At 41.5% G+C, this 15,924-nt stretch overlaps 1 protein-coding gene across 2 annotated transcripts in view; it reads right to left on the bottom strand.

Moving 5' to 3' along the window:
* Positions 1 to 15,924, bottom strand: part of SLC25A13 (solute carrier family 25 member 13) — a 152,010-nt gene that overhangs the window by 117,758 nt on the left and 18,328 nt on the right. Inside the window, exons 2-3 of one of the 2 annotated variants that reach the window (XM_045578417.1) lie at positions 9,883 to 9,936; positions 3,800 to 3,942 (exon numbers count right to left, since the gene is read on the bottom strand). In XM_045578417.1, coding sequence (XP_045434373.1) covers positions 3,800 to 3,942; positions 9,883 to 9,936 — 197 coding nt within the window. Of the gene's footprint in view, positions 1 to 3,799; positions 3,943 to 9,882; positions 9,937 to 15,924 lie in introns of those variants that run through there. The other variant, XM_045578418.1, reaches the window with a different exon arrangement.

The raw sequence follows: 15,924 nt of genomic DNA, 5'->3' as shown, positions 1-15,924 counted from the left end.
TTTGTTTTCCCTTTTGAAACTGAGGTGCCCACTCTTACTATTGTTTTTGCCACCGGGGGAAGAAAGTTAGCCAGAGGGCAACAAATTGAGGCCACCAGAGATTTTCTCTGTCACAGAGAAACCCTGGGGTTTAAGATAACAGGAAGCCTGAAAGGAAATGTCAGGTTAAGGAGGGTTATGAGATTGTGAAAGAAGATGCGGCTGGGAACATTGGAAAGGTCAAGGTCTTTGCAGCCAGACAAGCCTGGACGACTTTTGGCAGAAAACTGCCTGATTGCTGAGCTCCTCAGCTACCTTATCTGCGAAACCAGGAAACAAAGCCGGCATTTCAGATGCGTTATAAGCTCTTGGAAAAATGTGTTCTTTTTATTAGGTTATGTTACATTCATTGGATGGGGGTGATGACAGAAAAGAAGGCAAAGTACATTAGAAGGTATAACAATTACATAAATTAATGGCCATAAATACATTAATTACAAACTAAAATGCTCACTGAGAGAAATAGAGAATAAAAGACAGAAAAAAATCCTACTATGCTAAGTTTAAATAGGAAATGTCACGATGAACTTCTGACATTTTTAAAGTGTATCTCCCAGCTCTTCCCACTGAAAAGAAAGAGGTGCAATAACACCCTAGTAACAATAAGCCAGTGCTCCATTTTTGCCTCTAAGCACCACTCTGATTTAAAAAGAATCAGGGCTTCTTAGAGAAAAATAGCGATTTCCAGGTCCGAGGGAGGAAAAACCCACGGTGGGCCTAGAGCATCTTATTTGCCAGGAACAAGGAGCACTCAAAGGCTAAGGGGGCAGGAGCCAGCCTGAAGGGACACCCACCGACCACACAGGAACAATTTTAGCATCTAAGGGAACAACAGCAATAGATTATAATACACTGCACTTAAAATAAACAAATCCATGAATTTGTACTGATATGAAAAGTGAAGAAAGAAAGAAAGAAAAGGTAATGGATGTAAGAAAGCTTTTCTTCACCAAAGAATGGCAAACAATACAGACAGGATTTTTTTTTTAATGACCATTTTTCAAACCCCAGTGTAATAACTGATTCAGAAAAGGATTATCATGGATGCAGAAACTATTGGGTGAAAAGTTGCTATGAAACAATAAATCCACACTTTCTCAAAGTATTCTATATGCTAATTACAAAACAAAAACGGCCCCATACAATGGAAATACCTAATGGTACCACCATTAGCAACTGATCAAACTTGAAATCATCAACGCTGCGACAGTGTGCCTCCTGAGAAGATGCAACAAGTAGCAGAGTCTGTCCTAATCTACACCCCAAACTTGAACAGGCAGGTGTGAAGAAAGAATCAGGCAAGTCCAGAATGTGGGACCTTCAACAAAATCACTGGGCCAAGATTTTAAAAGTTAATGTCATGAGCCGAAACCGGTTTGGCTCAATGGATAGAGCGTCAGCTTGGGGACTGAAGGGTCCTGGGTTCGATTCCGGTCAAGGGCATGCACCTTGGTTGCAGGCATATCCCCATAGGGGGTGTGCAAGAGGCAGCTGATCAATGACTCTCTCTCATCGATGTTTCTAACTCTCTATCCCTCTCCCTTCCTATCTGTACAAAATCAATAAAATATATTAAAATAAATAAATAAATAAATAGATAGATAGATAGATAGATAGATAAATAAAAGTTAATGTCATGAAAAAACATTAAAAGCCAAGGATCTGTTCTAGATTAATACAGCCCTGGCCAGGGTAGCTCAATGGTAGAGCACTGGCCCACAAACCAAAGGGTCAAGGGTTCGAGTCCCTGTCAAGAGCACGTACATTCTGGGCCCCAGGTAAGGATGCAACCAATCATTGCATCTCTCTCACATTGATGTTTCTCTTTCTCTCTCCCTCTCTCTCTCCCCAACCCCTCTCTCTCTCTCTCTCTACCCCCAACCCTCCCTTCCATTCTAAAAAAAAAGGAAAAATCCTCCAGTGGGGGAGAGAGAGAGAGAGAGAGAAAGAGAAAGAGAGAACTAAATGTAATATAAAAACCTTAACTGGATTCTGGATTTTAGAAAAAGGAGATGAGGCATTTGAGAGAGGAGATGGACAGAGAGATCTGGCATGCTTGAAAATGGACTACATATCAAATGTTATTTGGCATGATTATTAATTCTCCTAGGTATGATCATAGTGTGGTGGTTGTGTAGAAGAATGTTCTTAAGTCTTAGAAGATAAATGCTCAAGTCTCATGATGGCTGCAACTTACAATTTAATAGTCCAGCCAAAAAAGGAACTTATGCGTGAGCACGTTTGTGTGCAGAAAGTATGGATGTAAAAGCAGAGGACAAAGGTGGAAAACTGTTAACAATCAGTCAATCCAGATGAATGGCATGTACTGGGTGTTCATTGCATTCTTCTAATTTTTGTATACTTTAAGAAATTTTAAACTATCAAGGAAAAGAAAAAGATCTTAATCACTGAGTCAGATCATTTATGTTGCATAAGTTGGTCACCCTTCATCTGAATCATTCACACAGAAGGTATGGAGGCAACCAAATTTTCTCAAAAATAAAAATAAATAAAAAATGTTTGCTAGACTAATTCTATGTCCTATCTAGGTTTTGCTTTCGTGGACTAGTATGAAATATATTTCAGCCTCTCCCTGTACCATCTAGCAATCACCCCGCCTTGGGATGGGGACAGAACACAGAGTAACCCCAATAACTGCTACTGGGTCAGAGAGAAAAGGCATAACACAGGCATCCTCCAGGAAACAACAGCGAGTGTAACTGCCGACGTCCACCCCACTCCTTCCCACTCTGCAAAACCTTCATTTTAGAACAGTATTTCTGAGAGTGATGGGACAACCGATAGATAACTAAAAAAAAAAAGGGAAGTGCTGGTAAGAACAGAGAGCATTCATGGCACAACAAGAGATTTCATGTTGGCTGTATCTCAAGCCAATGCATGTGGGAAAATCCGACAAGTGACAGATAAAGGCATAGAGCTAGAAAAAGAAAGAAAAAAAAAGCCACCTCAGAATGGCAGGTAACTGTATTCTGTCCAAGGAGCAAGAACGGAAGACTGGGAGGCCCACCATGGTTTAGGCAGAGAGGCTGGTTCCTGTAGGTTATAGGTGGCTCTGAGGGGACTTTGCTGGTGTTCATATCAGTAAGGGTGCGGAGTCCAAACTTCTGTGCTTTGTGATAAAAGCTGACTGCAATCTAAGACAGCTTAGGCAAGACTCCTGTTTAAAATGTAAACCGAGAAGGCTGGCAGGAAAAACAATCCCAAGGCATTTTGCCAAGTGTCCTACTGAATTTTAGATGGTTTGGTCTTTCTTTTCCAGCGTGGTTAGCACACTTTGCATGGGGATTTGGAATCATATTACTCAGTCCGTTACTAGTAGCATTTAATCACATGTTAGATTTAAAAGTTATTGGAGCAGAGGGAAATATTAGAAAAAAGTTATATTCTTAGAGCTATGTTTTTATATTTACTCACAATTTTACAGTTCCTTTGAAAAATACCAACATAAATATAAACACTCTGGGATATCTTCGTACCACTTATCAACTACAACAGTCCCATGAAACAATAAATAGTACTTTAAACTGTATTAAGAAATACACATGCAAAATCCACATCTGTGATACAAATGCGTTAGAAAATATTAAAATTGCTGTTTCTAAAATAATGTATTACTTGTAATATGTAGAGGAAAATGCTCTTAAGAGATGGGAAGTATATGCAGACTTCCTAATCTTTAAAGCAACAGAAAGCTGTTTCAAGCAAAAATATTAAATGAGATAATAAAAAATAAACATACCCATCCTTGGTTTGATCCACCACACCGCTTAAAAGTTCCACAGTCTTTGGATTAGGCTTGCTTTCTCCAAAAATCTTCAAATATCGAGTGACAAAGTCATCGGGAGACATGAAAAATTCACCATTCTTCTCAATGCTTGCATACTGTTTTTAAAAAAGAGAGAGAAGAGATATTTTATTCTCAAAAGTACACAATTGTAAGATGAACAGGTGGAAAAGCTGAAATATTCAAAGGATAACATATCAGATACGATAATATTCACTTCACAAAAGCTATTTTCCATCACTTTAAAGAAAAAGCGAAAACATAAGTATGCCAAGGTTCATGTTTATACCAGTGGTTCTCCTGGGGGAAGCTTAGTCTGATGGACAGCTTGCGAATGCCAACGGCCCCTAGTACCTGAGTACAACCAGTGAGGAGGAGCTGTCTGCGTGTTAACCTGCCTTCATGGGGCTGGAGTTCTCCAGCTCCGAGCTTCCTCTGCTTGTCAATATTTCCCCCACGGGGGACACCTGGCAGTGTCTGGTGACAGTTTTGATTGTCATATCTCAGGGAGAGGAATGCTACTGGCACCTCACTAGTGGAGGACAGGGGTTCTGCTGAATGTGGTACAGGGCACAAGAGAGTATCCAACCCACAATATCAATAATGCTGAGGTTGAGAAATTCTGGATTACAACCTATTTCTTGTTCTTTAGCAAGGATATAGGGCTTTTATTAAAAGTGGGATTTAATTATGAAGTCATAGATGAATATAATCTAATTCTTTTGCCCATTTCTGTTCAAGGACATCAAGGATGTAAGAAAGGGTGGCAAGGCACCCTCTCCCTCCAGGAAACACACTCGCACTCCTCTCTCCCCCTTCTCCTTTCCTCCCCTCGTCCTCCCAGGCATGCATCCCCTAACTTCTAAGGAACCCAGGAGACTTGCAACCAGGAGAGCAATGGGCAGAGGCAGCTCGCCCAGGCTCACCCTCGAACCTGTCTCCAAGGCCCCATTTTTCACTTGATTTCCCGATGAGCCTAGTTCTCTCCTGTTGCTTCTTCTGTGCTTAGCCCTTCCTTGTTCCCCTATCCCCCATTTTAAAAATGTACCCTCAAAATAAAAAACAAACAAAGGAAGAAGGATGACAAACAGGCTGAGCTGGAAGAGACTGTTAACAGCATGGCTGTAGGAAGGGGGTAGGAAATGCTGCTCTAGTAGAGTCCTCTTCATTCTAGAGCAGAAATGGTCAGTAAGGATTAGGTGGCGTGTGATGGTTTTTCACAGAGTTCCCCAGGTCTGGCCTTCAGCGTGTTACACTCCAGCTCGTGGAGCTGGGACCTGCTCATTCCTGCTTTGAGGAGCCCGGGTGCTGTGGGAAATGTTGATAAATGACTTAGCATCGTATGTTTTCCTGTGGCGCAGGGAAGGGTCCCTTGGTCCTGGAGACACTGCAGTGATCTGAGGGATGTGGAGGAGGGAGGACAGTGAGCTACACAAAGAACAGGGATAGGCGGGTGACAGAAGCCAAACTGATGGCCGAAGAGAAAGGAGCTCACAGTGAACAGCTTTTCCAAGTGACCTGAGCCTCTCTCCTTAACCATTTTGAGACGTTTTAATACAATTAAACATATACATATGGAATAGGAAGGCTTTTAGGATTCCTTGCACAACCCAATATGCTATAAATGGGATGGTTAATTTTGTGTCAACCTGACTGGCCAGCAGGTGCCCAGATGAAACATTTCTGAGTGTGGCTTATAAAAAGTGTATCTGGGTGACATGCACCTGAATCTGTGGACTCAGTAACGGGACTGCCTTTCCCAGGGTTGGACGGGCATCATTTAATCCACCGAAGGCCTGACAGAACAAAAGTTGGAAAAAGTTTTTTCCTGCCCCCTTGCCTGAGCTGAGACATACCTTTTCTGGGCCTCACCCTGAGATTTACATCATCAGCTTCCTTGGTTCTCAGGCCTTCCGACTTGAACAAGTTACATCACCAGTTTTTCTGGATCTCCAGCTTGCAGGCATCATGGGACTGCACAGCCTCTATAATAGATGGCGTAGGCCAATTCTTCATAATAAATATGGATGGATGGATGGATGGATGGATGGATGGATGAGTGGATGGTTGGAGCTAGACATGAAGATATCTCCTACTGGGGTCCTTATGCTATCTTGAGAAGAATAATTTTCTGAAACTGCACGGGAGAATGATTTTTATTTGCGTGGTTGACATGCCTATACTATATAGCCTTCCCTTTGCTCCTTTCCTGTTATTAATAACTAACCCTTTAATAACACCCTTTAATTACAGTGGTATCAAATACACATCTGTTTAAATCAACATGAATCAGCATCAAAAGTGTTAAGCAGACAACAAAATTCATGGTAGAAGCAAAACTGACCACACCTAGATTTAATTTCCACTCCTGGACAAAACATTAGCCGGCACTTACCTCAAGAACAGCCTGCACAGTGAAGCTCAATGGCCTTACGGAGAAATGTTTACAGTAAGTCCTGCCCTACTTACCATTCCAGTATCATTGCCCAAAACCCTATGCTCTGGGCCACCCCACACTCCAGGTACTCACAGAGCACAAGCTCTTCCTTTGCCTAGAATGTTCTTCCTTTGTCCCAGAAAGCTCTTCTTCCTTCTCTGTTTGATAAATAAACGCCTACTCATCTTCAAATGCAGCTCAACCACCACCACCTCCCTCTAACTTCAATGACTCTCTCCAGGGAGATATAATTAGCCCCTTATCATCTTCCTGCTAATTAATGCTATATAATGCTTATCATCCATATAATGGCTTTATCTTTTTATTACACTTTACCTTTCTATTGCACTGTGAAATATTTAAGTGCAGGAGCCATAATTTAAACACTTTTATATACCCCATACCTCTCACACTACTTAACATACAGTAAACACCTTAAAAAAAAAAAAAAAGAAGAAAAAAACTGAAGTAGAAATTAACTCAAAAACTCAACATAAACCGGGATTGGGCCCCTTTTAGTCCTCTAGGACCCCTCTCTCCTCATCTGCCTCGGTTCCACTAGCTCTCCCATCTCCACAGCTGCCAGGTCCCCTGCTCTTCTGTCCAAGGGTACAATGATGCTTCTCTTCACATCCCCCAAGCTACGGAAGAATCCTCTACCCAGGTTAACAGAGAGAAGGCTGGGATATTTATTAGAAAGAAATATCAGGGGGAAAGTCAGAAAATCCGCCAAGTAGTCAGGTTTACAGAACGCTGATGGCTGGTCCGTAATTAACTATAAAACCCAGCCACCGCGGAGACGTGCCTGGCACAGTCCCCGGGGCGCCTCGCTCCTATTCTTCCTCCACCACAGAAGCGTCTGCGTCTGCGGTAGATGGTAAACAAGAGATCCCCAGCGTGCTGAGCCAAGGATTTGCATCGGTACCACACTACCCAGGCCTGATGAGGTCACCCGAACCTTTGCCAGATCCACAATCCCTTCCAGAAACTGCTGACCGCTATTTTCTTCAGGGACGGGTCTCCCCACATCATCCCCTCGGACTCGAAGTCATACTGAAGTCTGGCTCAATAGCCAGGTAGTCCTAGCCACCCCCTAGGGAGGACAGACAACACTTCCCCACTGGGTTCCATAGATCCCACCCCAGCCCACAGGCCCACTTACCCGGCAACCCCAGAGCTGGCACTCCAAAACCCCGCATGGAATTCCTACCCTTCCCAGGGGCTGCTTGACCAATCGGATTTGTTTCTAATATAGACTTGCCTGCCATTGAGAAACTGCATCTGGAAAGGACATATTGTCCCAAAGTAGGATCTTAACCTAGCCTTGCCAGCTGCCACATGGCCTCAAAAGGTAGACACTGCTTTTAACTGGAGCCTCTCCACTGATTACGCCAAAAGACTAGTGAGGCCCTGACTGGTTTGGCTCAGTGGATAGAGCATCGACCTGCAGACTGAAGGATCCCAGGTTCAATTCCGGTCAAGGGCATGTACCTTAGTTGAGGGCACATCCCCAGTGGGGGGTGTGCAGGAGGCAGCTGATCGATGTTTCTCTCTCATTGATGTTCCTAACTCTCTATCCCTCGCCCTTCCTCTCTGTGAGTACATCTAGATGCACCATCTGCTGAGACACTCGGAAAGCTGTTAAAAGGATGTCTGTGACTACTGCTGGTTTAGAAAACAGAAATGCGTAACAGACAGGTCTTGAGTTCAAAGATAGGTCTTATGGCTTTGCCAGCTCAAGGTAATGAACTTGACTCTTTTCTCTAGGTTCTTTGGCAACCCACTCACATGCTCTTCTGCAAGTGGTCTTCTAGAATGACATCATTCAAGTTTTTCGATAAAGACCTTAAATATACATACTACAAATATCTGAGGTTCCCTCATCTACACCTGATCCCAATCTGGGCCCGAAATGCATAACAGACACTGGTCTAGGTGTTTCCCAGACTGTAAGTATCCAGAATCACTTTCCACCTTAGAATCTCTATATTGTATTGTCCTTTGGGGCCAAGAATAAATTTATAAAAGGTTTCTGCTTTCTTATATATAATCCAAGCCTCCTTGTAAATGTACCCTTTTTTCCCCTCTCCCCAAAACTGCTCATATTTTTAATCACTTTCCTTTGGAGACTTTGTCTCTCTGTGTTTGAATTATTTCATTGTAAACGTTTACTGAATCAATATCTAATGTAAATCAGGTGCTGGGCACTTTCACAAGGTTTTTTTTCATTGAACCTTTACAATCTTCGGAACTTATGAAAATGTTCAAGCCCACAAAGTAGAGAGAATAGTATAAAAACTTAATATTGCATTTCTCAATTTCAAAAATTATCCTTACACTGCCTGCTCATTTTTCCCTACCCCACCAAAACTGGATTTTTAAAAGCAAATCTCAGATATCATAATCTCTGTAAATACTTTAGTGTGTATCTATAAGAGAAAAAGATTCTTTATGGCTCTCATAAACACTCAATCTCGAATAATCCTGTCAGTGTTTAAATTCCCTGATTTTTTCTATTTTTTTTTAATATATTTTATTGATTTTGTACAGAGAGGAATGGAGAGAGATAGGAAGCTAGAAACATCGATGAGAGAGTCATCGATCAGCTGCCTCTTGCACACCCCCTACTGGGGATATGCCCGCAACTAAGGTACATGCCCTTGACCGGAATCGAACCCGGGTCCCTTCAGTCCCCAAGTCGACGCTCAATCCACTGAGCCAAACCGGTCTTGGCTTTTTCTATTTTTTAATGGAAATGCATATTGATGAAGAAAGTGATGCATATAAAATTATTTAACTTTTAAAGACATATATTCTCAGTACACAGCAGATTATTAAGTTTCTTATTCAAAGCCTGGGTCTTCTTTATATACTATAACACAGTTACCTTTTGTATGTTTAGAAGAAGGATACATAAATATTATACTTTTAAATTTATCTTTATAAAAGTGGCCTTCTCTTTTTTTGAGTAATTTGATTCCAGTTGAATGGCATTAAAAGTGGTTCAGTTTTTGGAACCTGAGGTAGACTTTTACTAGAGGATTAATCATTCGCTGTGCAATATGGCAAAGTAGTCGAAACTAGAAGAAACTAAGGCTATAAACTTGCATGGTGTCTGTTGTGATCTCACATCTAGCATTACTCATACTGAGGCCTCCCCACCAGGCAGCACCGCTGTAATAAAATGATGATGATGACAATGATGATGATGATGGGCTTCTGGATGAAAGAAGGATTACTGAAGTGTTTACAAAGAGCTTTAAACTGCTTAGGAGAAAAAGCATTACCATCAAACCGCACAAGTCAACCTGGGAAGGTAAATGGGTTGGAGACTAAATCCCCCAGGAACTCCTTTTCAATACCTGACACCATGTGAAATAAGAGAAATGAAAATGTAAACATATCACAAACCAATAACACAAGTTTTAAAAAAACAATAGGTATAATTGTTAAGGATCTCTTTTATGAGTCTCAAGTAAAGATACTTTGGGGGATTCTTAAGAACTACAACAATAAAATAAAGAGCTGCTTAAAAGAATAGTCTTTAAAAGTTACAAAACACAAATCAACCAAGAAACAAGATAGATTCCTTTATACTGACCTTCAAAAATATTGTTCTGAGTTCAGCGGGATCTGCTCGCTTGGTTAAAGCCACCTACAAATAAACATAAAGACATTTGTATTATTAGAACAAAGCTGAGAAATCAGGCTAGCGAGCGACTGAAAGAAATAAACTCCAGGTCAGAAATTAGAGGATTTCAGTTTTTGTACTTAAACAGTAAGTTCCCCAGAACAAAACCTACTTCCTGAATTTTAAATTAGACTCCATATGTGGCTTCATGAATGCTAACATTCTGGGCAAGCAACCGGTAAAGCTCCAAATATGTAGTAGTGTTGAATGCATACCTTTTTTTTTTTTTTTCCTCAAAAAGAAGAAGAAAAAAGAAAAGTTGAAACAGATTTTTAATCATCTGGCATTTTAAAACTATACTCCAGAGTGACCCCTACCCTTTCATAGGGGAGTAGTTAATATTAAAGTACAATCTGTTGGTTAACTCTGCAAGAGAAGATAGTTCTTAAAGAAGTTAGTGAATAAGGCAAATCATATTAACAAACAGAAAGGGGTTACTTCCCACAGTGCCACCAGGAGCAGGTGGGAGTGTCCCAGCTCTCTGGGCATGCCAAGCGAAATCTCCTCCTCTCCCTGGCTTTGAATTTAAGAAGACAAAGGTCTCCAAAGGCATGGCTATTATTCTCCACATTCTGGAAATACAAGGGGCTATGGCTACCTTTCAAGAGCAAAATGTAACAGATTAGCTCAGAATAGGTGTTGTGCTTAATTCTCCAGCCCACAAAGTCCAAAATCATCACCAGGGAAAAAGCAAGGCAAACTTGAACGTGGCTGCCCCAGGCCAACACAAAAGAGTCCTTATGTGGAACCAAACAGTGGGCTTATTCAGCGTCCCATCACCCAGTCCTGCTGGCAAAACCGTCATGAGACTGAATACTCACCAAGCACAGCGTCACCCCACGACAGAGCCAAAAGGGGTTCCTGGAACCACCCCAATACTCGAGCCACGGGGAGATTTATGCAAATTGTTCTAAATCCCTTCTGTGTGTTTGCAAAGACTCTTCTGAGATCTTTGGACAATGGGTTCTCTGTCTCTCAGTGTGTAATGTCTGAGTTCCTTTGCCCACCACTGTTGGGAATAATTTTATTAACTAATCACTGGAATGGGAGAGGTACTCTTTGGAAACCAGTGGTTGGTCACCTTCTTTCCCAAAGAAAGACTGATAACTCTTTTAATTTCAGCTGAGCACTTGTAACCACCAGTGCTATTTTTAATCCATAAGAATTTGTGATCTTTTAAAAATCCTGAATTAGGTAGTGTTCTTTACTGTTCAATTAAGAAGGGGGGGATAGCCTGCTAACCAACCTAAGGCTGCAGGAGGAGATCCCCCCTTGCAGGTCCAGTCTGAGGAAAGTGGAGAGAATGAACACTATAGGGAGGGGATGGAACAGCATAAAAATGCCTCTACCTCAACTTTTAAGAGCAGAGACATTACCTCCGAGCTCCACATCACAGGACAGTCCATAAGTAACATTTGTTAAAAGGCATATGGTGACCTGAGGCACTTAGTTGGTTTTCCTTTTAAAAACAAGGGAAAGTGTCCACAAAGTGAACTATTCTTGCTCCCTCGGAACACCACATCCTTTAAAATGTAATTAATTCTCTCTGTCATAAAGCCTTCCCTGGGCGGTGCTCTTTCAGAGTGGGTTTCTCCTGCCCTGAATTCCCACAGCGCTCCTCTCCTTGCTGATCCCCACCGCACACTCAGCGCTCACCACCAGGGCTGCAGGCCTCCTAGGGAGAGAGGAACAGAGCGCTGCCTTTGTAACTCCCAGAGCCTCCCCCGGACGCAGGAGAAAACCCATACAGTGAGTGACTCAACACGTGTAAGGCATGTTGCCTAATGTCAACAGAGCATTTCATGGTGTTCAGACCATGACTCTCACCTCATGGGAACCTCACAGCCACCCTGGAACTCAGAGAGAGCCTATCATTATCCTCATTTCACCAAAGGAAAACTAAGACTCAGAAAGGGTCAACTATTTCCCCCAAAACCAGATTAGCACCAATCTGTACTCACATTTCTATGTATTTGAAATCAGATCTCAAATCTTCCATCTTTGACTGATCCACATTACATACAGCTTCACACTGATGGTAACTTGTGATAATCACTGACATAACACAGTACATGCCTAGAAATCAAGACTCTCCCAATTGCTCCTACCACCACCAATGTGTCATGTCCATCCAGTGCTGTGATGAAGAACATGGCTTCAGTGCCAGACCACCCTCGTTTGGGGGCCAGGTCCAACCTAAACCAACTAGCTGTGTGACCTTGTGCTACTTCCCTGACCTCTCAGCCTCACTGTCCTCACCTACAAAGCAGGAACTCCTCCCTGGGTGGTTAGAGGGGGGATAGGAGGCAATCACATAAAGTGCTGAGCATCAACACCCCCAAACAGTTAAAGTACTCAATAAGTGGTTATATTACTTGTATTATTTACCCACGCGTTTATATCCTATCATTCTTACTCCTAAAAATGTCTAAATGATGACTAACCTGGCTCATAACTTGAGAAGGGAGAAATCAGGAGAGAGGAGAAAGTAACTCATGGGTCTTCAAAAATATTCACCAAAGCTCTAAAGGAACCTACAGGCCTTCCTAACTCATCATTCCACCTGCTATCCTAGCTCCATCGCTGGCTACTTCTTGAAAACAGACTCAAAGTCCCAGGGACAGCACATAGTGAACGATCACTGTGGCACTCCCCTGAGGCCCACTGAAATGTGTACTGGGTCCTGGACACTTTCCACTGAAGCACAGATAACTCCGGTTCAACAGGAAGTGGATTCAGATATACTCCTGAGCCTCACCTCGGCACCAATCCCATCTATTGCCACAGTGTTGTGTGGCCACTCAAAATGTCCGTTTTTCTCTTCTACCTCCTGTTCTCTTCTTCTTTTTTAGTGTCATTTCAATGGCTTCATAGAAGACAATGTAAAGTTGCAGTCAGAAGTGCCAGTGTTCTGAAGGTGTGTTGAGATGTATTCTACCTACTGGTGAAAGCAATTCCCAGATAGTTCTATGAGCTAGAAAGAGGGAACCATAGAGAGGAGGCCTCCCTTTTGAACCAACTCAGAATAACTGCTCAGCAGGCACAGTGTGCATCACTTGATAAGCTTTAGTTCACTAGGCTTTGGAAGAGTCAGCAAACTTTAGATTATTTTCATAAGACTTATTTTCATTGTTATATATCTTTTTCTCATATACTAACAGCATATAACTGCTTAAAGCTATAAATCTTAACATTTAATTGCATGATTTTATCATTACATTTCTTAATTTTGCATTATAAGAATAGATTCCATGGCCAAGGACTGTGTGGCTCAGTGGTTGAGCATTGACCTATGAACCAGGAGGTCACAGTTCTACTCTGTGGTCAGAGCACCTGGTGCCAGACCCCTCCATTGGGGGTGCAAGCTTCCTGGTTGCCAGCTTAATAACCAGTACAGGCATGCAGGAGGCAGCTGATCAATGAGTCTCACATCATTGATGTTTCTTTCTATCCTCTCTCCCTCTTCCCTTCCTCTCTGAAATCAATATTGTTTATATATATATATATATATATATATATATATATATATATATATATATATTAAAGTAAGAATTAAATCCACTTTGAGCAGTCTGACTCACCAGCTCTGATTGCCAGAGCACATGTGCTCATCCCATGAGGAAATTTTCTCCCTGGTTTGATATGACTCGGTCTGAAATCTCAATGGATTTCAAGCTCAATCATAAGGAATATGGGTATATTTAATGACAAAAGTATATACACTATTAAGGGAATGCTGTCTACGGTTTAACAAGTCCTCTAGTTGATCCTAGTCCTGTTAAAGTTTAAGAACCACAACTTTAGCTACTGTCCAATTGTGTTTCATCCAAGTCACCTGAGGGGCTTTTAAATTTTGTCAATACTATACCAAAGGCCAATGGAATTAGGCTATCTTTAAAGCTTCCCCATGAGAGTATAATGTTTGGCTAGGTTGAGAACCACTGGGTTCGATCCCAAGGTTGTCACCTCAGCTTGCTACTTCACCAACTGCACAACACAGCCTTCACTTAGCAATACTTCCCCCAACACCACCCCCCACATCCCCGCCAAACCTAAAAGTCTGAAAACCAAGACAAGCACAGGCTTACACTGAAAACCCTACTGTCATGGAGCAATTACAGCTCATCAAAAGCAGGCTACTCTGTGTGTGTGTGTGTGTGTGTGTGTGTGTGTGTGTGTGTGTGGCGAGGGGAGGGGGGAGATGGTGGTTGTGGGGGAGAAAAATGTGCACATACATACATGCAGGCATGCAGTGACAAGCAGGAATAGGAGGTGGAGAGAGAAATGTTCCTGCATAGTTTTTTTGTACCTGTGGAAGTAGTGTAGTAGGTAAAACAAAATCTCAATGAAAGTACAACTGGTGTGACCTAACAACTTAAAAGCATCTTCCCATGTATCTTCCTGTTCTATAAATATAAAGACTGGAAGGCTTTTTTCCAGACTCCCTTGCAGCTATGTGGTCTCGGTGCTGTCCTATTAGATGAAGTTGGGTGAGATTTAAAAGCCAGAGTTTTGGAAAGCAAAGATGGGGAAGTTAGGGGCCATGCTTTTGCTGTTTCTTAGCAAGCACCATCATACAAAGTGTCTGATTTTCCAGTGGCAACCTCCTACCCATGCCAATGGCAGCACGGTTCTGAAACACTCTCCATTAGACAGGTGGTTTCATGACTGCACAAGAGGCAGCTACTTCCTTGGTGGCCTGCTCTGTTGTGATGCTCTTGAAGTCATTCCTGAGAGCTCAACCTAAAGTCTGTTTCTTCACCTTCCCAACAAATTCTGGAAGCCATTTAATACCCTGTAATAAAACTCCCTCTGCTTAACCCAGCTACAGTGGATTCTGTTCTCTGCAAGTGAACCTTGACTGATACAATCAGTAATTACAAAAGAAAGTTTAGAATTCCCCAAAACCACAGTTACCATTAACTTGCAAGGAAGAAAGAGGTGTCTAATAAAATTTAAGAAAAATAATTTTAATTAAATTCACTGAGTCACTCATTCCTTATTCTATAGTTTCCCTAATTTCCAATTAAAAAAAGTAGGAATTATGGGGGGAAAAAGTTACTGAAATATAAATTAGTATACAGATAAGTTGCCTTGTTAAGTATTCTTTAAACCACAACGTTTTTGTGTAATCCATCCCAAAAGTTCATGTCACTCAACAGTTGACTTACAAAGCACCAGACATCACAAATGTTAACCCACTGGGTAATTACACAAGCGGGTCATTTCAAGGCTGTGGGAGATGTTTATCAAAGGATTCAGTAGGTTGTGAAATGTGTTGGATTTAACTCTGTGCTATTGTAGACAAATATTAAACAACCATAAAGTCAGCACCATAAAACTCTGATATTCACAAGGAGAGTATCCCAGTTAAAAAATGAATGTCAGCATTTTAGCTGAGTTCTGTTATGCCAAAATAGCTTTAAGCATACTAATTTTAGAGTTTATTATTATTGATATTAAGCTGAAGCCAATATTCCAGTAAATGTTCCCAAGAGTAATAATTTGACAAGAGACAATTTGAGTCTTTCTGAAATAGGTATTTTTGACTTCTTATGGAATTTTTCTGTTTATATTTTTGACTTCTTATGGAGATGGTTGAAGGTGCTTACTCACCTTGACATAAGCAGACATCCCCAGCTTTAGAATAAATATTTGGATCTCAGTGTGCTGCTAAATTGAACATTGGACAAGTCAGTTAACAACTCTGAGTTTGACTTTCCTCATCTATAAAATGGGTAAAATGCCAAAATCTATTTATTTATGTCACAAATATATCAAAAAGATCAATTAGAATGAAGAAGAAGAAAAAAAAAAAACACCAACGACAACAACCAACTTTGTGAATCCTAAAGTGACAGCTAACGGTGGTAGTGATTATTAGCTACGTACTCTTTAAAAAATGTAAGCTGATAGCACAGCTCCAGGATATTTCTAATCCCAAATAGGAAT

Source organism: Pipistrellus kuhlii, unplaced genomic scaffold, assembly GCF_014108245.1.
Source record: "Pipistrellus kuhlii isolate mPipKuh1 unplaced genomic scaffold, mPipKuh1.p scaffold_m20_p_10, whole genome shotgun sequence".
NCBI classification, from domain to species: Eukaryota; Metazoa; Chordata; class Mammalia; order Chiroptera; family Vespertilionidae; genus Pipistrellus; species Pipistrellus kuhlii.
Note: the sequence above shows the minus strand (reverse complement) of the source record. Positions and strands in the feature narration are given on the sequence as shown.